At 44.8% G+C, this 25,227-nt stretch overlaps 1 protein-coding gene across 1 annotated transcript in view; it reads right to left on the bottom strand.

Annotated features, from left to right (window-relative positions):
- The window catches only part of PPP1R14A (protein phosphatase 1 regulatory inhibitor subunit 14A), a 233,906-nt gene extending 208,907 nt beyond the window's left edge, over positions 1 to 24,999 (bottom strand). Inside the window, exon 1 of the mRNA XM_085625940.1 lies at positions 24,407 to 24,999. Within this exon, the coding sequence (XP_085482066.1) occupies positions 24,407 to 24,610 (204 nt within the window). The 5' untranslated portion in view covers positions 24,611 to 24,999. The remainder of the gene's footprint in view (positions 1 to 24,406) is intronic.
- Positions 25,000 to 25,227: the final 228 nt, after the last annotated feature.

The following is a 25,227-nucleotide window of genomic DNA, read 5'->3' as shown; positions in this document are numbered from 1 at the left end:
GTTTCATGTCTAAAAGAACCTATAGTCTGTTGTATATTTTTACAGGCTAGTCTTTGGTTCATGTGAGAGTGTGGTCGACATGTTTCAGCCGTTACGGTGACTTAACCCGGCTTTCTTCAGGACCGAAAAAAAGAGCTACTGCAAAACTAAATATAAGGTGATAGAACTAACCCCGTACACCAAATGTGAGTGTGGGATACCGGTGTGGCGATTGAGCCTTTTTTGGTAGGGTGGCAAACTAGAGCGTAAGAACGAGGTCTTCATTCCTAAAAAAGAAAAAAAAAAATATATGAACCTCATGCATATCAAAACACAACTACTGATTGCCACAGGGCAAAGCTGATTCAGCATCACCCAGATTAACAACTAAACTCCAAAATGATGTTTTTAAATACTAAATTTGTATAGAAAATTGAAAAAGACTCACCCAGCTTTATGTGGGAGAACAGCCTCACCTCACCCGGCTGACTGCTCGGAGAAGGAGGCACCGCTCTGTTTAAATGTGGAGAAAGAAAACAGACAGATTGCCAATGGATACCCATCTGCTCAAAGCTCGACACACATATTTAAACAAATTAAAAAAGAACCAAAATTGATTAAAAAAGTCCGAGACCTCGTGACCGCCCATAAAAGTCTAGTAGTGTTAAGGTGATGTCTCTTTAGAACAACCTATCAGACATCCAGTATGACCAGGGTCAAGCATAACTATGAATGATTGTTGTTAAGTTGTTGAAGGAGCTGTCAACAGAATTCCAACAGCCAATTCTGTATTGGAAAACATAGAACATGCTGTCTTCCACCTTGCCTATCTGTCAACATCTCTGACTAACTTGCAGGCTGTCTGAGAGGCGTTTGGCAGGACAGAGAGGGTGCTACTTAGTAGCGATCGTGTTAGACATGCGCGTTCTAAAATTACAATCAGCTGTATGTGCGCGCTTTAAAGAGACAGGTCCAAGACCTCATGACTAGGTCTATGTAGTTAAATTGATGTCTCTAAAGAAGAACCTGTCAGGCATCCAATATGACCAGGGGCAGATATAACCATAAAAGATTGTTGGTGGGTAAAAGAGAAACCAACCCTGGAATCTGTCGCCAGAAATCAACCAACCAGTTCTAAGTTAAGGATTATATCTAAAAATGAAGTAAGCACAGAGCACACGCAGCCTGCCTCCTCACCTGTCCGTCGATACCTCTGACTAACTCACAAGCTGTCTGGGAGGTATCGACAGGAAGGGGAGGCTGCTATTAATAGCGCTCGTGTGAGACGCGTGCGTCTTAAATTGAATTCAGCTGTTTATTCACTTGCACTGAAGCAGCGTCTATGCACAGTGAAGCGCATGCGCCTAGGATAAGCGCTAATTGAAACGCGCATGCGTTAGTGTCAGACATTACGCCGATGTACCTAGTCAGTCCGAGTGTGTTACGAGATAATCAAAATAATCAAAACAATCAAAACAAGGAGAATCACCACAGGATAAGACCGCCTACGTTTACTGAACGACAATATACCATGGGCTTCGGTCTATACTTGAATCAGTTAGACTGTCTCAGTGTTAATCATTCTAGTAAACACTGATGTTTGATCTAGTTCAGTTACTCTATCGTCTATCAGCGGGAGGAATAAGCTCCTTTATAGCCTTGTGAGCACCCAAGGTTTCAGTCGATATACCTTTCCCTAGAGACATCGCTATCTGTCTACTGAACCGATGCCATTATAACATCCCACAGAGTGCAGATATGTTTAGCTTCACGAGAACTTGTTCTGTAGCCTAGTGTACATTGACACTACATGTAATTCAGCAAGGGATTATACATTACCAACTGTCCCACAGTCATGGTGGGCAAACCACTCCTTGTACCTTTTCTAGGACTCAACTTTTGCATGTCTAAAGAATGAATAACCTACACCTGACTAATTCGCCAGTTGACATGATCACTTTACCTTTGTCCCACACCACTGATTAGTTGCACTCTAGTGCCCCTATTGATTAGCACTAAAGACTGGGCTTTCCATCTTCCCGGAGTATTGCTATGTCTCACGCATGCGCGGGAAGACTCCATTACTCCCCGACGCAGGCGCGTTAGACACACGAGGTCCCCACTATTGGCGCGATCTATACCGCACCTTATACGTAGGCGGTCTTCTCTTGTGGTGACTCGCCTCGTTTTGATTATCTCGTAACACTCGAACTCGTGGGGATTATAGATTATATATTACCACTGTCCCACAGTCATGTTGGGTAAACCACTCCTTGTGCCTTTTATAGGACTTAATCTATTATTGTCAAAAGAACTAATAACTTACACCTAACCTAATCGCCAGTCGACATGTTCACCTTATTCTTGTCCCACACTACTGATCAGGTACACTTGAGTGCTCCTATTGTTTGGCACTAAAGACTGGGTTTTCCATCTCCCCGGGGTGTTACGACATCTCGCGCATGCGCGGGCCGACTCCATTACTCCCCGACGCATGCGCGGTAGACACACGAGGTCCCCATTAGTGGTGTGATTTATACCACACACCGCACCGTAAACGTAGGCGGTCTTATCCTGTGGTGATTCTCCTTGTTTTGATTGTTTTGATTATTTTGATTATCTCGTAACACACTCGGACTGACTAGGTACATCGGCGTAATGTCTGGCACTAACGCATGCGCGTTTCAATTAGCGCTTATCCTAGGCGCATGCGCTTCACTGTGCATAGACGCTGCTTCAGTGCAAGTGAATAAACAGCTGAATTCAATTTAAGACGCACGCGTCTCACACGAGCGCTATTAATAGCAGCCTCCCCTTCCTGTCGATACCTCCCAGACAGCTTGTGAGTTAGTCAGAGGTATCGACGGACAGGTGAGGAGGCAGGCTGCGTGTGCTCTGTGCTTACTTCATTTTTAGATATAATCCTTAACTTAGAACTGGTTGGTTGATTTCTGGCGACAGATTCCAGGGTTGGTTTCTCTTTTACCCACCAACAATCTTTTATGGTTATATCTGCCCCTGGTCATATTGGATGCCTGACAGGTTCTTCTTTAGAGACATCAATTTAACTACATAGACCTAGTCATGAGGTCTTGGACCTGTCTCTTTAAAGCGCGCACATACAGCTGATTGTAATTTTAGAACGCGCATGTCTAACACGATCGCTACTAAGTAGCACCCTCTCTGTCCTGCCAAACGCCTCTCAGACAGCCTGCAAGTTAGTCAGAGATGTTGACAGATAGGCAAGGTGGAAGACAGCATGTTCTATGTTTTCCAATACAGAATTGGCTGTTGGAATTCTGTTGACAGCTCCTTCAACAACTTAACAACAATCATTCATAGTTATGCTTGACCCTGGTCATACTGGATGTCTGATAGGTTGTTCTAAAGAGACATCACCTTAACACTACTAGACTTTTATGGGCGGTCACGAGGTCTCGGACTTTTTTAATCAATTTTGGTTCTTTTTTAATTTGTTTAAATATGTGTGTCGAGCTTTGAGCAGATGGGTATCCATTGGCAATCTGTCTGTTTTCTTTCTCCACATTTAAACAGAGCGGTGCCTCCTTCTCCGAGCAGTCAGCCGGGTGAGGTGAGGCTGTTCTCCCACATAAAGCTGGGTGAGTCTTTTTCAATTTTCTATACAAATTTAGTATTTAAAAACATCATTTTGGAGTTTAGTTGTTAATCTGGGTGATGCTGAATCAGCTTTGCCCTGTGGCAATCAGTAGTTGTGTTTTGATATGCATGAGGTTCATATATATTTTTTTCTTTTTTAGGAATGAAGACATCGTTCTTACGCTCTAGTTTGAGCCTTTTTTGGTAGGGTGGCAATCGCCACACCGGTATCCCACACTCACATTTGGTGTACGGGGTTAGTTCTATCACCTTATATTTAGTTTTGCAGTAGCTCTTTTTTTCGGTCCTGAAGAAAGCCGGGTTAAGTCACCGTAACGGCTGAAACATGTCGACCACACTCTCACATGAACCAAAGACTAGCCTGTAAAAATATACAACAGACTATAGGTTCTTTTAGACATGAAACTTGGTTGATCCACATTAAACATATTTTTTGACCAAGTATTCATTTTTAACTTCACTTCACTCTCTTGCACTGCACACCACTGGAGCCCTCAACTACTTGGGTACATACCCTGGCAGGAGTTTATTCCCTTTCTGGGTATCACTGGTCGGTGCAACTAGGCAGAGTCCCTGGGGATCTGCATATATGGGCCTAGACAGTGATTCCCAGGAGTACCAGATGACGATGCTCCGCCAATAAGGGTGGGCTGATGGACTCCTACCTCCTGTGAGGGGTTGCCCCAATTATTTGTAGGATCTCTTGCGTTTCTCTACATCAACTATTGTTTTGCTATCTTGTTCTGCCACGGACTGTGCACCTTCTGTTGGTTTCATTGTGTCTATTTGGGATTGGAGGTGTTGCAGTCCTTAAACCAAGTCCCTTATTTTGACCCTTGTTTAAATTTGTTGTTTGGAGGGAATAAGTTCAACATGGCTTCCTTATAACTGCACGTAGTGAGTAATTCATGTAACCGCATTATCCATTAACTTTCCAGCAAAGAAACCACAAATCCTGTATTGCGACGGCACTGGGCAACATGCCAACCACATCATTAAAATGTAGCCTTTAAGCCACGATTATTACCTACTCACCAACATTATGGGTATATTACCTCTGCTGATAAAGAAAATCGCTAGGGTTAATAGTAACACATCAGCCAATGATCTCATCGCAAACCACAAGCTCACCGCCACCTTCTAAGGGAATTTTGAGCTGGGAGGTATTTAAAACTTGGGAAATAAAGCTGTTGGTACGAAAAAGTCCTCTGCATGGTAATGGACCCTGCCCTAAGTGCCCAACTGTACTGCTCTGGACCCTAATGCTGATTTTTGTGGTGACAGGCCAGCATGATCATGTGTGTACAACATAGGCCCGTTTCATGGACTGAGGGGCACCTAAAGTGCTACTCTCATAGTGGTGGAAGGCTACGGCCTTTACAAAGAGTTAAGCAGTACAAGCGCAGTGGTGGCAGCATACTGTGTAGTGATCAGTAGGAGTGAACAGATCCTTTTTACCCCAGTCACTTACAGGTTCCGCTACTGTGTACTTATCGTTGGCCTACATCAGGCTTGTGTGAAATGATGCATGAGTGGTGCATGCGCGCAGGGTGTATGCGTGCCTGGGTAAGCTGCAATACAGTAATTGTGCTGTACATGCATGTGCTGGATGTCTGAATGCCTGTGAGGGGTATAATACATGAAGAGCACTGTACAGTGCATGCATGGTCAATGTATGTGCGCCTGTGAGGGGTACAGTAAATGAAGGCTACAGTGCCGTGCAGTATGTGTATATTAAATGCATGTACTACATGTGCCGGAGAATGGCACAATACATGGCAGACTATGGGTTCCATTTTGGGAGAGCCAGGCCTGCATGGTGGTAGAGGAGTCCCACAGACAGATGTGTATTGCTGCATTCCTGAAAACTGGTTGGGACACACTGGCAAAAGGAGAGCCAGGTTTCCCCCATACACTTGAAAGGGTGCTTTGAGTCAGAGGGGACACAAGGAAGGGAGACGGCCTGAAAATGCAGGCATGACAACACAGTGCCTTTACCACACGTCTTTTACCACACATATACCTTTACCATGCCTTCACAATGATTATATATTTGTGTTAGTGTATAAGATGGTAAGGGTGTTTTTAGGGTTTAGGAGGGGGTAAGGTTAAAACTAAAGGTGGTGTTGAGGTGCCCCCTTCAAAAAGATTTTTTTTTAAAACGTTATTGAATAATTTTCCGACACCGGGCAGTACATTGAACACAGATTACCATACTTTATACTAGCTCTATCCGCCATCCCTTGTTGCACATAATATAAAACAGAATATTTTTATACTAATTTTTTTTTTTTTTTAAAGCAGGTGGTATATGGGGTCTCCCCCCGCATTTTTGAAATATTTTAATGAATAAGGATTTAAAAACGTGTATTTTTGTGGATCCCTGTGACATATGGAATATATGAACTTATCACACTCATAGGTCACTTTTAATTGCAGACACTTTTACCCCTACCTTTGACCTAAAAATGCTGTCAATTATGCAAGGAATGACATATCACTTGGATGTGGGTTTTCCTGCAGACTGAAGTCTGTTGAATGATGCTCATGTAGGTCTAAAGGCCTCTGGTTTGGAGTAATTTTTTCATATCAGTCTATTTATAAAAAATAAATCCTAATGGTATCCTACCACCTCTTTTTTCGTCTGTTGCCTCCAATAAATTTCCACATACAACCCGAAATGTAGGGTCACACTTCACTGTATGGTTTTAGCACACTAGGTTTATATGCTTGTTTGACAACATTAGCACTTCAGTGGACGCACACGTGCCCAGTAGCAGTCACTAAAGCTAGGAGATCACATCCTTTTTTTACTGTTTATCCTACCAGAGTGAAGCTATGGATTAGAAGTCATAAATGACAGCAGGACAAGATACTCAAAAGGCGGGCTGGTTTCGGTTCTTTCAATTTTTAAAGATGAATGTAGACATTTAAACATTTTCATCTGTATTTATGGGTAATGATTAGTAAAGGCAGTGGCGGCCGGCACGGTTCAGGGTGGCGGGGGCTGTAAAAAAACTAAAAACACACCACACACACACACACACACCCCTTACCGCCACATCTCTCCTCTGTCAAGCCGCAACAGGAAGCACCCAGGCTCCCCTAAACCAATCACAACTCTGTAATGCAGCTTTGTGATTGGTCTGAGCGCAGTGGTTCGGCGCTCAGACAGGCAGTGGAAGCCAGGGCATGTTCTCCTCCAGGCTGTAATGCAGCCTGGGTGGAGGACATGCAAAAGTGCACATGACTCTTTGGCTGGCTCAGACAGCCAGCCAAACCGTCAAGCTTACAGTGCTCCACCACTCCTCCCCCTGCCCCTCTGTCATACGAGCAGCCCCACCCTCAAAACTGCTGCAGCAGGAACAAATACAATGATCACAATGAGTTATCTTCATTTTATTTGAACTTTATTTCACTGTTGCAAAGCAGTGGGGCGACGGCCCTACGCCTTAGCAGAGGAGCAGTCACTGAGTAAAGGAAAACCAGTTGTAGCTGGGAACACTGAAGCCAGAATATGGATGGGTAACAATAAAACTGAGTGACAAAATACCTAAAAGGTAAGTTTGGATAGATTTTCTATACCCAACTCAACATAAACATACTTTGGTGATATATGTACATATCTTCAAGATATGTAGTTAACAGACAATCCTTACCTCCTTCTGTGCACTTACCGATTTGATATTTTATCTGAGATATTATGGCCACGAGATTGTGACCTGAAGATATTTTGACTTTGAAATTCAATACACAATCAAAAAACGAGAGCCTTGTGTCACATCAAGCAGCGGTCAACAGCCATAACAGCGAATCTTTATGTTAAGAAGAGATGTTTGCCTCCAAATGTCTTGTGCTGTGCAGTGGTACAATGTATACAATTACGGGGCCTCGAAGAAAGGTCAAATATTCATCTCAGGAAGACAGCGGACACCTGGGTTAGTTGGTAATGCGGCTCCAAGGCTGGACAGTGTTCCAAAGACCAAGCTGGTGATAATCCTGTAAACATGGGCTCTGAACCAGCAGATCGGTAAGGTACCTCCAGCGGGGACAGTAAGAGGTATTGTACATTGCACTAGGCATTGACGGGAGGGCGTATAGTGCAATAATCTTGCATTCTACCTGGATGGGCCCCATGGAAGAGATTAAGGGGTGACACTTTAGCCACCCCTCAGAAGTCAGACCAGGAGGGGGGCAGGAAGACAGATGGAGTAGGGAGCAAAAATTCCTGCCCAGTTGTTGACCAAAAAAGAGCCGCTGAATTTTAACTGCGTTTCCATAATTCAGCAATGGCATCAATTTTCAAAAAGTAGTTTCACCCAATAAATGTGCGAAAATTATTAACGAACAAATGTGTTCAGGGTTCATTTCTGAAGGTAAAGTACCCAACCCATGATTCATGACATCAGAATCCAGCAAGAAATCTCCCAATTTTCAAAACTGAGAATTAGCCAATGGATCAGGATTCTGGCTGTTCACGAACGAGGGTACTTTGTTTTCCCAAAGTGGATGATTGATCAGTGGAGTGACTGGTCTAGACTAGTATAGGGGCGTGGGGGGTTTAGTAGTGGGATTAAGATTACAGATAACACCTACACTGCAATATCTAAAAGTGGCATTCAACGCTAAATAGTGTAATTCAAGTATTCAAAAAGTTATTTACAATGGCTATAGTTTTAATTATAAAAATGCAAATCCAAAAGGCATTACAAGTGAAAAACAATGGCAGGTCTAATACTTAACCTAAGCTTATAGCTAACCTTAGGTCACAGCTTTGACCCAAGATTAATGTTAACTGAAACCTAAAGCATAGACATCTGCCTGGGCCCCAATACCAGTGCTAATCCAAAGCCTTGAACCTAAACCCAGTGCTAAACTAGAGCCTAACAAACTTTCCCAACTGCAGCCCAAGCCCTATGGTACCCTTAAGCGACCTCGCCCTATGTGCATCCTAAAATACTAATTTGCAATTCAATAAAACCAGTAACTGGTACCCTAGCCCAGAACCGAAGAACCTAATCTTATTTTAAATTTTGATTTAACCAAGAACATCATCCGTGTATACCATAACATTTTCAAATGTAGGTTCATTTTGCCATATTTGTGTTTTAACCATTACCATTTTATTCTTTATTGATGTGTAAATGAAATCAATATATTGATTAATGTAATAATTGAATTTGCTATAGGTTGATGAGCCGGGATTTCTAAAGACGTGTTGAAGAGACAGACAATGGGAGAACGCAATTCCAGGTGAATTTATCCTCTATCAGATGACAAACCCGCCGCACTCCGGTAGCTTTGAGACTTATCCCACAATAGAAAATTGATATGAGTGGGGGGGCAATGCAGTGATTTAATAACTTTTTTAATGAATTACCGAAAAAGGCATACGTTTGGGTTGTAAATGACAGATTAGCTCATGAAGTTTTACTGCCTATCAGGATCTGGCCCCATAACAAAGATCATAATCACCCTACAGCATTAAAAATAAATGTGAGCACACATTAGGGGAGAGTGAGACAGATTCCAAGGCCAGGTCATACTGACCGTTGTTGCTAAATTAACAAGCAGATCATCAAAATATAATCTGAAAACTGTACTAGACAAGCACACAAAATTATTAATAACATTACTTAGAATTTATGGGGGGGCTCTTCCATCATTCTGAAACCTAGTGCGCGAACATCCTGCAAACGTTAACTGCTGTTTTTTGCTAGAAAGTGGTCAACCGAATACTTTTGAAAAAAAATGCAAGCCACATCCTGAAGAAGGCTTAGTTAGACCTGTGAAGAGAGAAACATTTGTTTTCTCTTAGACTACGACCACCTTTGCAAAAAGGTGTTCAGAATGACTGCAAGCCAAGCACATCTTAATTTAGCCACAGAAAGTAACTTTTTTTTAATTTTTTTTATTTGACACGCAACAGGTTTCGCTTTTCTAACATGGTCACTACAGCATTTAACTTGGGCTATTGCACCATGATGTTAAACAGCCTTTTTAAGCAAGTGAATATACACTGCAGAATGGACTTGACAGGCATCTATATCTTACACGATACAAGTTTGACTTAAAATGCTTTCACCTCCTGCTGCATGGCATATCCATGTTGGCTGGAGAGATCCTTGGTGAAGGGGAGACTTTCCTATAGGCTTCATCTTGCATGGGAGCACAGATCCGAGCCCACCAGGGTGCATGTCTGGGTCTTAATGTGAAAACCAGCAATGTAAAGGTTTTAAACAGGTGATTAACAAAGGTCCTGCTATAGAGACTTTTATAGCAGTAACCGATAGGTCTCTCCCTCACATCCAGGTACTGGCACCTAAGTTTGTTTTAAAAAAATAGAGGGAGTACATTTGTTTTACTCTCTGAAAATGGCCAATGGTAAAGTATCACCCAAATTACCCCTCTTTAAATTGCATTCAGTCCCTTATAAGGTCTACTACCATTTTACATGCGAAAAAGATGCATTTGACACCCAAAACGTAAATTACTTGCTTACTTTTCTCATTGCAATACTATCTATCTCATTTGACTTGTTAGTATAGCACTCCCAGTAAAGCAAAAACTTCAAAGCGCTAATAGAAGTATAACATTGTCACAAAGCTTCCAGGTTTCCTGTACAGAGAACTACGTGAATGCCTTATGGACCGCTTTAATTTGTAATAAATAAGTGCATATTTGTGATTTGTCATCACCGAAACTTTGAGTTACGAGTATAAACTATAACAGCATAAAAATTGCCATGTTTTTAAAGGAATATTTGAGTTCCTTAGTTTGTGTTTTAAGCAGGGTGAGCCGATTTTCAGAAGGAAAAACCAGAACAGGCCATACATAAAAGTACTAAGCCTTTAAACTTACTTCTATATCTGGCCTGCCCCATTTTAGGTCTCGCCTAGGCAGCGCTTGCGCGGTCTCTTCGAGACATGCTGTATTCAGGATGTGGACATAAATATGTGCCCACTTTCCTCCCATCTTTTTAATTGTCTCCTGTCCCACTCATAGGAAATGGTGGCTTTTCATTTTCAAATAGGCTTAGTAGTCCCTCCTTAGTACTGCCTTGTCTCTTCTTGTAACCTCCCATGAGGACACCCCCTGTTACATTACTCCCTAGGTTTAAATTACAGACTCAGACGATTTCCTTAAAAGGCTTCAGGCAGGGCACACACTTTGTCCTAGCCAAAGCTGGCAGTGGCTACTTTACTCACTAGCACATTCCTCATTTACGCGAGACCTATACATTTTCCTTCATCAGCTCCACACATAGTACAACCTAATCCGGAATTAATATAATAATTATTTTGTCACATTTCAAAGCTACTAATTGCATATATGAACATAGCTATTTGAATGTACTTGTGGAACTGTCTTGCATGCAAAGTAAGGGTAGGGTGGATTTACCATATCTTCTGCAGGGTGCAGTAGTATGTGGCCAAAAGAGGTCCGAGGTCAACATATGTTAACGCACTCTGTAACATGGCTAGGTAAAAAACATTGACATTTATAATGCCAATAACTCGAACTCCAACAAATGCAAGATTGATTGCATTTCCAATGCAATAGCTCTTGCATTTGTTAAAGTTAGAACTGTTGGCATTGAAAATGACAATGTGTTTAACTTTTGCTTTTATATACCAAAGGCAATAGTGCTATGCAAATACAACTCCACTGCAAATAAAAAACGGAAGTGGAAATCATTTTTATTTTCAACGCCAACAGCTCTAACTTTAAAAAATTGCGAGACCTATTGCATTGCAAATGCTGGTTTGCATAGGCTTTAAATATGTATGTGTACACACACACTTTGTTTTATAGATCAGGACCTCCACCCCAAGCACCCCCTCCCTCCTACCCACCCTGTGGCAGTATGCAGCTGCCCCCCTCACGAGTTGCCTGAAAGAAACCGATAACTACCTAACATTTCAGTCTTCAGAGGAGACTTTGAATGGAGCTTATAACTTAATTCTGCTTTGCAGAATGACCCCACGACCTTTGTCCCAAAATCCGGGACATTTACCTAAAATTAAGAAGAGTGTTGGGACACAGGGACAGTCCTCTGTAAACCGGGACTGTCCAGGGAAATCCGGGACGTCTGGTTACCCTAGTTTTAAGGCATTGAAGGTATGATTTCTGCGCTATATCTTTAAATATAGACTCCTCCAGTGCTTTGCAGTCACTAACAGACATGGCTGGGCGCTAACTATCTTTCATTGTGCATCTGATATACTCACAGCGTCGCACCTCAGGTGTAACTGGAATGTAGACATTGTTGAAGTGAATAGTGTGGTGGGTCGCAACATGATCTCCAGTGACAAATTCTTATGGCATAATGACATGGCAAATTAACTATCATAATTACAGATGTGTCAAATCGCACAGAGACACCCAGTTGCGGCTCTTTACACCAGTCTTCCAGTGAACAGCCACTCTCACTGTGTGGCATATTGAGAGCTGCAAACCCCTGCAGAGAGCCAATTTCCGGTTTGTATTTGGGTGCTCATCATTTCTAAAAAGGGAGCAGAAGTGGGATGGACCTAAGAGCAAGGGGAAGGGAGTTCCAAAGCCTGCTTGCTGCCACCGAGAACGCTCTGTCCCCCCATTTTTAGGTCTCGCCTGGCATAGGCTGCGCATGCGCAGTCTCGCTGGCGAGATTTAATGAGATGTGGTATTTTCTGTAAGTGGCATTAAGCCCCACCCCTCTTTTCCATTGGCTGGCGTCAACATTTATGCTAAACTGTGGCCAGCCATTGGAAAAGAGGTGTTGGTGACGTCTTTGCTTGGCTTTGAGCCGTCCCATTTGGACGGCCTCGCCTGCTTTGCGTTCGTCGCAAAAGGTTTCTTATCTTTATGGGGCCAAACACATGGCCCCATAAAGACAAGAAACCTTTTGGCAGAAGCAGAGCAAATAACTCATGGCGAGCGCTTGTGCGATGTGAGCATGCGCAGAGCCTTTCGGTCCTAGCGTCGCCTCTTGTTTAACTGTCTCGCGACCTCTTAGAGAGTCACACACACACACACACACACACACAACCCCACCCCCCCCCAGAGGCTGGAATCTCAGGAGGGTCTCTTTCGACACGAACCAAGTGAGTTCCTTCACAGGGTGAGGGTTTGTATTCTGGGGCAAGCGGGTGAAGGTGCTGGGAGCTCCGTGAGGTCAAGGCGCTACTTGACCACCGGTGGGGGGGGGGGGGGGTCTCTACCAGAGCTTGCAACACAACAGACGGAAGCCGGCCTGCCCACTCTTCCTATAGGAACACAGTCCGTCCACCTCCCCCTCACAACAAACCTAGTCGCTACCTGCTCACAGCTAGAGGGAGCCTGCCCATCACACCCTGTCCACCCCACTAAGGAAGCCTGCCTACCTCCCCTCCGCTCCCCTCGCACCTGCAACTAGCCTGCCCCTCCCCTCGCACCTGCAACTAGCCTGCCCCTCCCCTCGCACCTGCAACAAGCCTGCCCCTCCCCTCGCACCTGCAACAAGCCTGCCCCTCCCCTCGCACCTGCAACAAGCCTGCCCCTCCCCTCGCACCTGCAACAAGCCTGCCCCTCCCCTCGCACCTGCAACAAGCCTGCCCCTCCCCTCGCACCTGCAACAAGCCTGCCCCTCCCCTCGCACCTGCAACAAGCCTGCCCCTCCCCTCGCACCTGCAACAAGCCTGCCCACCCCCTCACACCTGCAACCAGCCTGCCCACCACCTGTGATTTTATACGTTGCTTCACCACAAACTGCGGCCATGCTCTGAGCGGGAGGTGGGCAGACCCCGGGGGTCTGTGGGGGGGGGGGGGGGGGGTCGGGGATCTGAGAGGGAGCGCTGGAGGTAGGACTGAGGGGTCTCAGTGGATGCAAAGGGTCTCGGGCCTCGTGAGCAAGAGAAGGGTTGTCAATGAGGGCAGTACCACCAGTCCACACCCTTCCCCTTTACAGGGCGTGGTAGGTCGAGTAACCCCCTCATGTCGGGCACACAGTTCCAATCTGAAGGTCGAGGGGCACTGGGCTGCCCACTGTACCCCACTACCCTTCCTGGCCTGCTGCTTCCTCTCTTCCCAGTCAGCTTGCCCCCCCATCCCCCCACACATATCCCCACCCCCAGCCGGCCTCGTGTACTCGCTACTCAGAAATGTTGAAAGGAGTGACGTGGGCATCCAGTGCCAGCGACCCCTGCAAATTCAGTAAAACAATAAAACGCAACTGGTTGCACAAGAGCACACAGGCTCCGCAGCGAGCGAAGCAGGCAGAATTTAAAAGTGGCAGCTTGCACAACACAGCGGGGGGGGCTACATCTAAAGAGAGGAGAGGTTCCCCCCCCCCCTCAATAAAATGCTTGAGCTTGGCAAGTGCCATGACAACACCTCCCCCCACCACAAAAGAAAGGTGAACAGGAAATACCGACCAGGCCACAACCCACTCACTGGGGAACATTCCTAACAGCAGCCCCACTTTCAGATTCAACAAAACTATTTCGAAGAAATATATTCGGATGGAAATATTACACACATTTCTATTTCTTAAAAAAAAAAAAAAAAAAAAAAAAAAAAGAGAAAACGACAATTTTAGTAACCTAAACAATGCACAGCTGTGTCCTTCCGCCACTATGTGTAGATTATACAATTTCAATGTATCAAATTCTCCCGACCCAGACCCAAATCAATCCCAACTCAAAGTCCTACATACGTTTAAAACCCTTCTATTAAAAATAGTAAACAAGCATTTGCAATGCAATAGGTCTCGCATTTACACGAGTTTGAGCTATTGACATTGCAAATGATAATGGCTTTTCTTTTTGTTTTCAAAACCTAAATAAAAAGGCAGTCATTTACAATGTCAATAGCGCAAACTTGTGTAAATGCGAGACCTATTGCATTGGAAATGCTTGCTCCTTATTGGTTCTTGGTACGGCCAATTGCATTTGGAGAGAACAGCGCAGGGGTCTGTTAGGGGAGTGCCAATGAATCCATCTTTAATCTAGATGGGTAGGGAGAATGTAGTGATTTGTGAACCATGCAAAGTGCTTTGAAACTAATGCGCTTTTCAAATCAGGAGCCAGTTTACAGCCTACCCTGGACGTCCAGGGCCGGACTGGGAACCAAAACCGGCCCTGGCAAAGTGCTCGGCTGCCCCCCCAGGGGTTGGGGTGCGGCCGAGCTCTTTGCCAGGGCCGGTTTTCGGCCGATTTTGTTACAGGGCAGATTTTGCAGCTGCCCTGCAAAGACGGCCCCCAGGGGCCCAACACCGGCCCCCCCGTGCTGCTGACCGGGGAGATTGCCCAGTAGACGTCTACGACAGTCTCAGAAGCCATTATGATTTGTTCTTGTGAAGGGGGGGGGTCGGCTCAGGTTGCGCTGTGCTCTAAGCACCACTCTATAGTTGGCCAGTTAATGATTGCCTGACACCTCCCCATTCTAGACCCGCCCCTTCAAGGCCGCTCCCTCTCACTGTAAAATTATTTTAAAAGATGGCAGGTCTGCAATTAATCAGGACGTCATTTAGGGGTCGCAACCGTGACCCTTGGCTTACCCCTTGCAACCCCTGGCACTGCCTTTATGCCACTGGCCTCAGAGGTGGCAAAATCAGTGCCAGGACTTTATGGGCATCAATTGGGGCTTCACTACCCTTGATTTTTAACCTCTTCTGTGCCCATGACGAGATAGTCTCGTCATTGAGCACGGTTGCGCTGTGCCCATGACGAGACTATCTTGTCATGAACCCCACCCACTAATGAAACGCCCGGCACAGGAGGGGGAAAGGGCGTGGCAATGAAGGGGTTAAAATGTTTTCTAACAAGAATAGTGAATAATATTATTCATTATTATTGTAATAAATTGAAGAAATTAGCTGCAATGGCTACATCCCTGACAGCTGATGTAAATAAAAAAATGTACCTTTTAATGCATGCTTGGCGAGTGGGTTTATTTGAGAGAAAGTCTGAGTATGGGTTTGTAAGTGAAATTGAGACAGTGACAGGTAGTGAGAGATAATGTGAAGATTGAGTGTTAGTGAGTATGAATATATCTTTTTTTTTTTAAATGGCTTTATTCGACAACTTGTCATAAAAGCATGAACAATACATATAACACTAAACAAATAAATAGTACATAGATTTACACATAATAAAAAGTATTAAATTCATTCCATGATTGTCGAATATTAATCTTAAAATTCATATGTGACCACTAAAATTTCCTAAAAACCTAGAAACCAGCAGTGTTAGGGACATCAGCAATGATTGGGCTGGCAACTAGGATTGTGCAAAACGAGTACGTATAATCCAGACCCCTCTTAAAAATTTAGCTACGGCGATTGCTATGCAAGGGGTACAATCAGACTCTAATATCCTCATGGCTTCGTTATACCGTCGTGTTCCCATGTTTGAGCAGATGGGTTTCAACCACTTGCGTCTTGGACCAGTATAGAGGGGCATACAAAAAATAGATGGACTATTGTCTCAGCCAAGTCAAGACACTTGATGCATTTATCATCAAGAGGTTGCACCCATTTGTACGTAAAAGTTTTTACTGGCAGTGATCCTGCCCTAAACTGAAAATACAGTTTGCGATCTAGGGGGCTTTCAATGATATCCCAGTAGGATTCGCACCATGGTTTAGACTTGAACTCTAAGAAATGGCCTGTGAGGTTTGTTTTCATATTGGCTGAATAGATTGTTAAAGAGACCTTTTCCCAATATATGGCCTTTAGTTGCTTTTTTGATGGGAAGGGTGTTGAATCCGGGGCTTCCCATAAAGAATTAAGATCTAATTTTACCATGAGTGATCTGATCTCACAAAGCCAATGAATTTTGTGGAATCGGTCTGCCAGAATTACATCCTTTAAAGCTTGGGCATGGTGTAAAAGTTCAGGTGTGGTCCAGATTCGCCTCCAATATAGGAGGGGGCGCAACCTCGCTATATCAGCCACAGCTTTTCTACCTAGATCAAGTAAAAGAGGAACAGTGGGAGTACTTTGGGGGACGCCAGCTAAACAGCGCAGAATTTTATTTTCTGCTCTGGATAGTTTGCTCAAATTGTTGAACCCCCATAGTTCAGACCCATACAGGGTGGCACTCAGCACTTTCATATTGTATATCTCTAGTGCTGGAGTGATTGGTTTGGTGATAGAAGATTTAAATGTGGACAATAAAACGCCCGCATGTTGATGGAATTTTAAAGTAGCCATGTCCAGGTGACGCTTCCAACACATGTTGTTCTGGAGTAGGATTCCTAAGTATGTAAATGCCTCTACTTGCTCTAAAGGAGTATTGTTTAGCATAATACTACCTCTAAAAGATTTATGCGGATTGATAGACATGAACTTTGTTTTTGATGTATTAATTACAAGTCCATGCTCCTGGCAAAAATCTCCAAAGGCATTAACTGCCTTCTGTAGGCCACTGGGAGTCCTTGAGATAATCAGCGTATCATCCGCATACATGAGGACAGGTACATATTCCCCAGCTATTACAGGGGCATCGGTGGGGGAACTACGAAGATGGTTAACTATTCCATTAATATAGAGTGAAAATAGGGTGGGGGCCAGGACACAGCCCTGCCGAACACCACGCTCGACGGGGAATGCGTCCGTGACCTCCCCCTGTGCCCCCCCATCCGATTCTGGCAAAATTCTCGTGATGGAGACAGACGAAAATAGTCAATAGCTCCGGGGCCATCCCCAGATCAGCAAGGACTCTCCAAAGATTGCGACGCGGAACCATGTCGAAGGCCGATTTTAGGTCTACAAATACTGCGTATAGCGACCCCTTATTTAAAACCACATTCCTCCAATAGAGCATGATAAAATAAAAGACCTGATCTACAGAGCTAGTACAAGGGCGAAAACCACCTTGGTATGGTGATAGAATGGTATTATCCTCAATCCAAGATTCCACTTTGTTTAAAACTAACCGACCCAACAGTTTTTGGGCAGAGTCTATGAGACTGATGGGTCTATAGTTACTTGGTAGGGATTTATCACCTTTTTTAAAAACCGGGATGATTTCTGCACCCTTCCAAGATGTTGGGATTGGAGCACCCCTAGCCACGGCATTGGCTAGAAATACAAAGTATTGGCACCAGGTTGGTCTGTCACTCAAAAAAACATCCGCCGGGATGCCATCCATACCTGGGGCTCTGCCCCCTGTCACACAATCCAATGCCAAGTTGACATCATTGGTAGTGAATATCTGGGATTGATAAAAGATTTCTTGTGGTAAAGGGCACTCCTATATATCAGAGAGCGAGTGTGAGAGTGACTGCAAGTGGGTGATTTAGTGAGAAGGAGTGTTAGAGATTGTAAGAATCCATGTGAGTAAGAAAGTATGATTGACTCAGAGTAAGTGAATCTGAGCAAGAGTGAGTATGTGTGAGTGAAAAGTGATAGTGAGAAAGAATAAGAGTGAGTGACAATGAATGAAGTGAATGCAAGTTTGTGAAAATGAATAGTGAGAAGGAGTGTGTCTAAGTCAGCATGTAGAATTATACTTGTGTCTGCCATTTACATTGGCATAGTGAAGGTAATTAATGTCTTCTGGAATCATCCATGGCAAGACACTGGCAATCCTTAGCATGGGAGGCACCGGTGACAAATACTGGAAGAGTAGAGGCAATCCTTGACATAACGGTAACATACTGGTGCCGGCACACTAGAGGTAAATCTTACCTTATAGGGTTCCTGTGGAAAAATGCTGGGGCTGGCATACTTGAGGAAATTCTTGGCATGGTGGCACCCATGGCAAAATGCTGGCACTAGCACATTAGAGGTAATTATTGTCATGAGGAAGGACAGTCGTGGCAGAAGAGGTGGCAACCATGACAATGCTGGTCCTGACAGGTCAGTTTTTTAGGTCTCGCCTGACCCAGCGCATGCGCTGTTCTGGCGAGACTTATTGAGAGGGCTCCAAAAAGTGCTACCTGGCAAGCCTAGAGCTATAGTGCATGTGCGCAGGCGCGCGTGCCGCGCTTTACCGCAATTACTTTCACGGCCGCTTTGATGTTTGATCGCGATCACTTTCGTGGCCGCTTTGTATAGCCAATAGGTCTCGCTTTTGGGACCTTATAAGTATTTAGTTATGGAACGGTTGCATGGCTAAACACTTATAAGCTCCCAAAGGCGAGACCTATTGGCTATGCCAATGCTTGTTCTATATAAGGGTCACCCATGACGTGGATGGCATTAGGGCAAAATTCTACATCCGGTATATCGTATGTAATGTTTAGCCTATGGTGGCACCCATGACAAAATACGGGCCCTGGAACAATAGAGGTAGTTTTTGACATTGGATCACTTTTTGAAAAAAAAAAAGGGTTAAACTCCTGCGCGTGTCATGTTTCTTTGGGTTGGCACATCATGAAAAGACGAATATTTAACGAGTGTCCCTCCAGAGCCTATTGTTTTTAACAAATGTATGAGAAAGTTGAGCTACAAAATGCAATATATATCCCCATTTACAAAAAAAGAATTCCCTGGGGCACAAGCCCAACCCCTATTAAAAGTCTGGCCCACTTGCAAGCAACAATTTAGGGCTAGTATTATGCCCCAGAACTTTCAACGATCAGGCCAGCACCCCAAGATAGGTGTTACCAAAAATAGACATGTGTTGTGTCATAATTATGCTTTTATTGTTGATGTTCAGCGATCTCACTTAGTAGGATGTCATCAGGGTTAAGGTAATGTGACAAACTCTTGGGAACATTGAGGTTCAAAGGTCATATGATGTCACTACTTGTTACGTCATTAAGTTTGAATGGCTCGAGATGCCACTTCTGCTACCCCTAGCATTTTAGTGAATCTACATCCATGTAATGAAATCCCCCATAAAGATAGGACTTTCCTAATTTTGGTAAAGAGGTCAGGTTAGGTCTCCAGTTCCTTATTTTAGTCTACAAAACGAATAAGAAGGTTTTTGCAGCTTCTGGGGTTTTATGCAAATGAATAAGGTTTATGCATGCTTCTGGGGTTTTATGCAAATGAATAGGAGGTTTATGCATGCTTCTGGGGTTATATGCAAATGAATAAGAGGTTTATGCATGCTTCTGGCGTTTTATGCACGTGTATCATTCCTGGTTCGGTTCGTCTGGCATATTGGTGGGGGCATTCTTCGGGCTTTTAAGGTGCATTTGGTTGCGCTCTGCTGTATGCCTGGCGAACCAGGAATCCTAGGCATACTAATGGGAGCAGTAATTGTTCGAACTGTGACCACTTAGAAAACCTAAATGACGCAGGCAGCCAGCACATCCGATAAGGTTCCCCCTGTAGAAGACCGACAAACGTGGGAGAATTTTGTATATTGTATCAATGAATTGTTTTTATGTCTGTACTTTTATGAATTCAAGCAATTCGAATAAAGGTCTTTTGATTGATTGACGTGGGAGAATGCTCATCTTAAAACCAGTTTCCAATGGGATGTCACTGTGCCCTCAAATTTCCAGTTGCATACATAAGTATCTCCTTCAGCCCAGGCATCTTCCTTTGCGTTCTGGGATTTGTAGTCATTTCAATCACTAAAAAAAAAATATATCAGGTTGGACTACAAATCCCAGATTATCAAGAAAAACACCTGGACCTGCCGATGTATGAAGTGGCTGAAGTATTGTAAAAAAGGTAGTGTGTGTGACAGAAACCGCAAATCGAAACTGTGAAAAGATGCATAGCTAAGCTTTACAATAAACATATACAGTTTGCTCTGATGCATGGAAGTTACTTTTTCTGATTACATGAGGAAGATGGTTGTAACCTCAATGAGGGAGCAGGCCTGGATAGCATGGGCATTGAATGCCAGTGGAGGGGACCACATAGTAACGAGATCTGGAACTGGGAGCTGCGGAGGGTGGTTTGGGTGGCACTTGGATGTTTTAGTTGGCAGAACAAAGATCCCAGGTGGTGGTGTAGAAAATTAAGGTTTTGAAAGAATTCAGCACTTAAAACATGCACTCTGACCCCACTAAGCTATGTATTTAGCACAAGGCTGCCAGACCCAAGCTCTTGTATCAATATTTGCATAAACTGAGAAACATTTTGGGACCGACCTCCAGACCTCGCAACAAGGAAACATGCTGGAATGTGACTTTTCTTGCTGCAGTAACAATGTGGATACACACACCCACTCACTCAACTACTCCGATTGTAATCGTCCAGAGAAAGGTTTGAATTAGATCTGGTAGGACAGGTTACTCCATCACAATGGTGACGGACATTCCCCTACGACGAAATATAAATCCCATTATATCCTACGGGACTTATATTTTGGCAGAAGGGATTTCCCTCAGCGTTGTGATGGAATAACCAGTCCGCCGAGATCTAAATCAAGCCCAAGATGTACATCCCAGGGGTAGTGTATGCAGCACCCACCTTCACGGCTCTGATAGGCCTAGAGTTTCCAACCAAGCCAGGGGTACCGGTGTGCAGAATTTGCATAATTTCCTTTTGCAAAATTATGGACAAGTTACATGAAATGCAAATCTAGCATTTAACACTACATTTTAGAGTAAAATGTATCCTTGTGTCTAAACCAGAAAAAAAGCTCAAAAACACAAGCGCCGCAAACAGCTGCTGGTGGTCTGGTCGGTCACAGTATTTCATGCTCCTTTAAAATATGTTTTACATGGACAGACTTGAAATCATGCGACGTGGTGTAATTTTGTGAATGATCCGTAACAAGCGTAACATGAAATGCCAGGAATCACCTGTACGATTACAGCGGTGTAATGAATATTTTACCAGGAACTGCAGATGCTGACTGGAGCACACATTCTTACACCAGTCTTGAGTTCAGCTGCACAGCTCTTCCTGTGGGTTTTACCCAGTGGTTAATTTGTAAAAATGAATACGTGTCGGGACTCCTCGTGACGCAACTTACTCCATGCCATTTCTCCTGTTAGTGCCGCCTAAAACCGAACCAACTACTAACCAGGAAAGTGGGGAAGAGGATGTGGCATACTGGCCAGAGCTGGCTACTTGGGGGCTGGGGAACCATGTTAGAGTCTCTGCGTCGGCTCAACATCCTGTAATGCTGGGCAGATCACTTAATCTCCCCATAATACATAAGTGTGTCCTAACTGGTGCCCATAAAAAGCACGGGCGCTGATGATTAAGTGCCAGTGTGCACCGAAAAACCACCGGCTCAAATTAAGCCCTGGGTTTACCTTCCTATGCTGTGAGTGTTTCAGGTTTGGTAAAGAATGATCAGTGCTCACCGCCTGCCAGGACTTTAAGTGGGGCGGGTCTTTCAGTGTCTTAGAGCCGGCAGTAATTAGAACCGGACTTTGAAATTGGTCCCTTTCAAGCTCTATCAAGGACTGTAAATACAAATTCATGTCAGCGATGAAGTCGTTTTCAAATCATGTTTTACTTCATCTTGCATAACCCAAAGAAATGTGCCTTCTCCAGATATCTGATTTTTTTCATGCACATACTGTGACTTGAATCACCTGTAGGTGTCTGGGTGAGTTCAGGTTGTAGGTGGGTATTTATGACGGGCACTTTTGCAAACTCTTGAGGTCAGGCTGGAGGCAGTGCAAGTTTCTCACCGTACCTTTCAGCAATCATAAAAGTGTTCAGACCATAGTGCACATCCAATCATTGGCCTCTCTGCAGAGCGCAAAGGCTACATATGTGCCATTTACAATTGCGAGTCAATGAGTAAGTGTGGGAATGAGGTATGTAGTTGTCGAAATATTAACAGCACACGAGAAAAGAAAACCGGTGCTTACAGGAGCGAGAGTTGGGGGGAGGGTCTGTATGAAGAGGTGCTGAATGGAAGATACAGTGAGGATTTCAGAATGATGTGTGGAGAAAAAAGGCATTAAGTATCTAACAGAGTGACAGACCACAGAGATAAGTGATGTGAAGGTGAGAACAGGAGTAGCCGAGACACTCCGAAGATAACTACCCCTCCCAGAGACCTTTAATATGCCCAATTCAATCTCGTATTTTCAGAATTGTAACATTTGTCAATTCCGTTTACCACAGAATCATTTTGTCCCTACTCATTTCATACTGGTAAAAGCCATTGTCAAAGCCAATAAGCCTGCCTTGTTTTAGACTTATGTCCATTATGTTTTATAGGCCTGGATGCAATAAAGTAACATCACAGAATGATACCCAAATATTTGTCAGGTGACACGATGTGTGAAGTACAGTGCTTTAGTTTACATGCTTTAAGCCACGCCCTTAATTACGAAGATACGCTTCTAGGACAAGATTCTCAGTTACAGTTCTTGAGCTTACAAAGCCACCCCTTATCCTTTACATGGCACCTACGCCAAAGGTGCCCCTGTACCACGACAAACACAAAGCTGTGTCCCTCCGCACACACCCTCATCCAGCCAAGTGCCACTTATTAAACTAGTCCCAAAAGATTATCACACACACCTAAAAAAATAATAATAATAGTAAGAGGGGTAATTAGCATATAGATGGGACATGGCTTGTTTCCAGTCCACCACTGTCTGGTGTGCAGCGTATTCACCTAGGGACCTTTGGGACTGAGCTGCTAGAATATAACCGGTGTATGAATCTTGTGCACGTGAGATCTTGACAAGGAAGACAGCATGCTTATTTACAAAAAAAACTCGGAGGGTTCATGGCCCATCACCGATATGTGACCTACAGGTCACCAGGGGTTCAGATCCCGGCAAGGTCAACGCAGCCTTTCTGACGAACTCGATGAATACCACACAGATAAAGTTCTAAGTAAAAGGGCTACGGATAAATCACTACAGAACGAATTCTAAAATGCCTCAATCATTAGCTGTGAAAGAAGAGTTCTTTTTTGACAGTTTTTTTTCTCACAGCACAAAGGCCAACCATTCGCGTCATTATTTCTTCTGAACCCCGAACACAACGAAAGGTGAAATGGGGAGCAGTTCCTTGTTCAGAGAAAAAGTGACACCCAGGTGCCCTCAGGCTCGACCCGTGGGCGGGAAGCAGAGGTACTAAAAACCACCCTGTGAATGGCCGCTGGGAGGACTCGACAGCAAACACTGCAGATAGGATAACTGAAGTAAAATGTGACTGCGTCTGACCTCTCAGCCCGAGTCGGGGTGGGCAAAGCAGCGCCCCCTGTGTCTCTTACCAAGTCTGCACCATTGAGACAGACACACACACATATACATATCCCCGACTCTCCATGAGAGCGCACCTACCCAGAGACACCCACAAAGAATGGCCTTTTCCATTCCTCTAGACATACCTTACTCCCACATTCACCCCCACCACCATTACTAGAACTCCCACGCCCCAAACACAGCCACTTCCTCTGTGTTACCCAGACTCGCGCACGTGGCCCAAGGTAGGCTAAGCCATACCGAGGTAAGTCAACGCGCGTGCTATGCACAGATGTCATTGATTTGGTTCCATGTCTCAGGAGGCACAAAACGATGGAATGTAGTGCAGCCGGGACCAATTACTAGCGTCTGACTTTAATTCAGGCTGTCCACTCCCACCCGTCCCTTTTTTGTTTCCCCCCGGATTTGTCCTAAGGTACCCCTGGTACAGACCGTCCTATCTCGGGTGTCAGGGGTGACGAAGGCAGCGCAATTATAAAGTAAATGCGGTTTCGGATCCCTCTGTAGATTCTATGGCTTCCTGTCCTTGCCCAAACGTTGCCTGGCTCCTCAACCGTAAACAGGAGACTATTCAAGGTAAGGGATAAGGGTGGGACAAAGGGTCAAGCAGGTGACGCAAACGGCTGTCCGATGGTCCCTGCTGCCATTTTTGTTACCCCGACTTGCACTACCCCGGGCATATTGCATCCATGAATAGCCCCGTGAAAGGGGGGTATTGCCCATCACTCACCCTGCCCAGGTACAGCTCGTCCAGCCGGTCGTCGATCCACTTCTCCACGTCCAGCCTCTTCTGCAGCTCCTTGCGGTCATATTTGACCGTCACTCGGTCTTGGCGCTTCTTGATGCCCCCGTGGCCCCCCGGGGACCGGTTCCCCCTGCACGGGGAGGAGTGCAGCTTGCCCAGCCCCCGCTTTCCCAGCTTCTGGGCTGCCATCGGATGGAGGGGACCGCGAAGTGACACCTGTGCTCTGCCGGTTCTAGTTCTCCAGGCGCGTCTCCGGGCTTTAATCCAGTGTAGATGCCCGGTACTTTATGAACTGTTGCTGTGAAACGTGCACCGTTGAGTGCAAGAGCTAGACGAGGGCAGTGCGGTGAAGAGGGCGGCGTCCAATATATACTCCGGGTGTATTTAGGTTAAAGGTACTGTGTACTGAGGGTGCGGATGGAATACTGTGTAAGAACTCTATGTCGTCATGGAGGTCCTGCTGGTAGAGGCGCTATAAGCGTGCGTTCAGGTTTACCTCTCTGTTCCCTCCCTAGCCCCGCTGCTCTATCCCAGAGCTCTGTTCAGCACTCGCATCCTAATCTGCCTCGCAGCCTGAATTTATAAAGCACAGCGTCTGGTGCGCGAGGGGCGGCGGCCGCTGGGTCCCAGCGCGATCCCGCTGTGGACTCAGCTCAGCTGCGTTGTTATGGAAGGATGCGCAGAGCAGATAGATGTGAGTCATTATTTGATCATGGGCAGCCTGTCAAGGCTACAGGGATTTATTGACCACTTTCGACTGTCCAATAGTTCATAAAAAAAGTTCTTTGGTGTCATTAAGAATTATA

This window comes from Triturus cristatus, chromosome 9, assembly GCF_964204655.1.
Source record: "Triturus cristatus chromosome 9, aTriCri1.1, whole genome shotgun sequence".
Classification (NCBI taxonomy): domain Eukaryota; kingdom Metazoa; phylum Chordata; class Amphibia; order Caudata; family Salamandridae; genus Triturus; species Triturus cristatus.
Note: the sequence above shows the minus strand (reverse complement) of the source record. Positions and strands in the feature narration are given on the sequence as shown.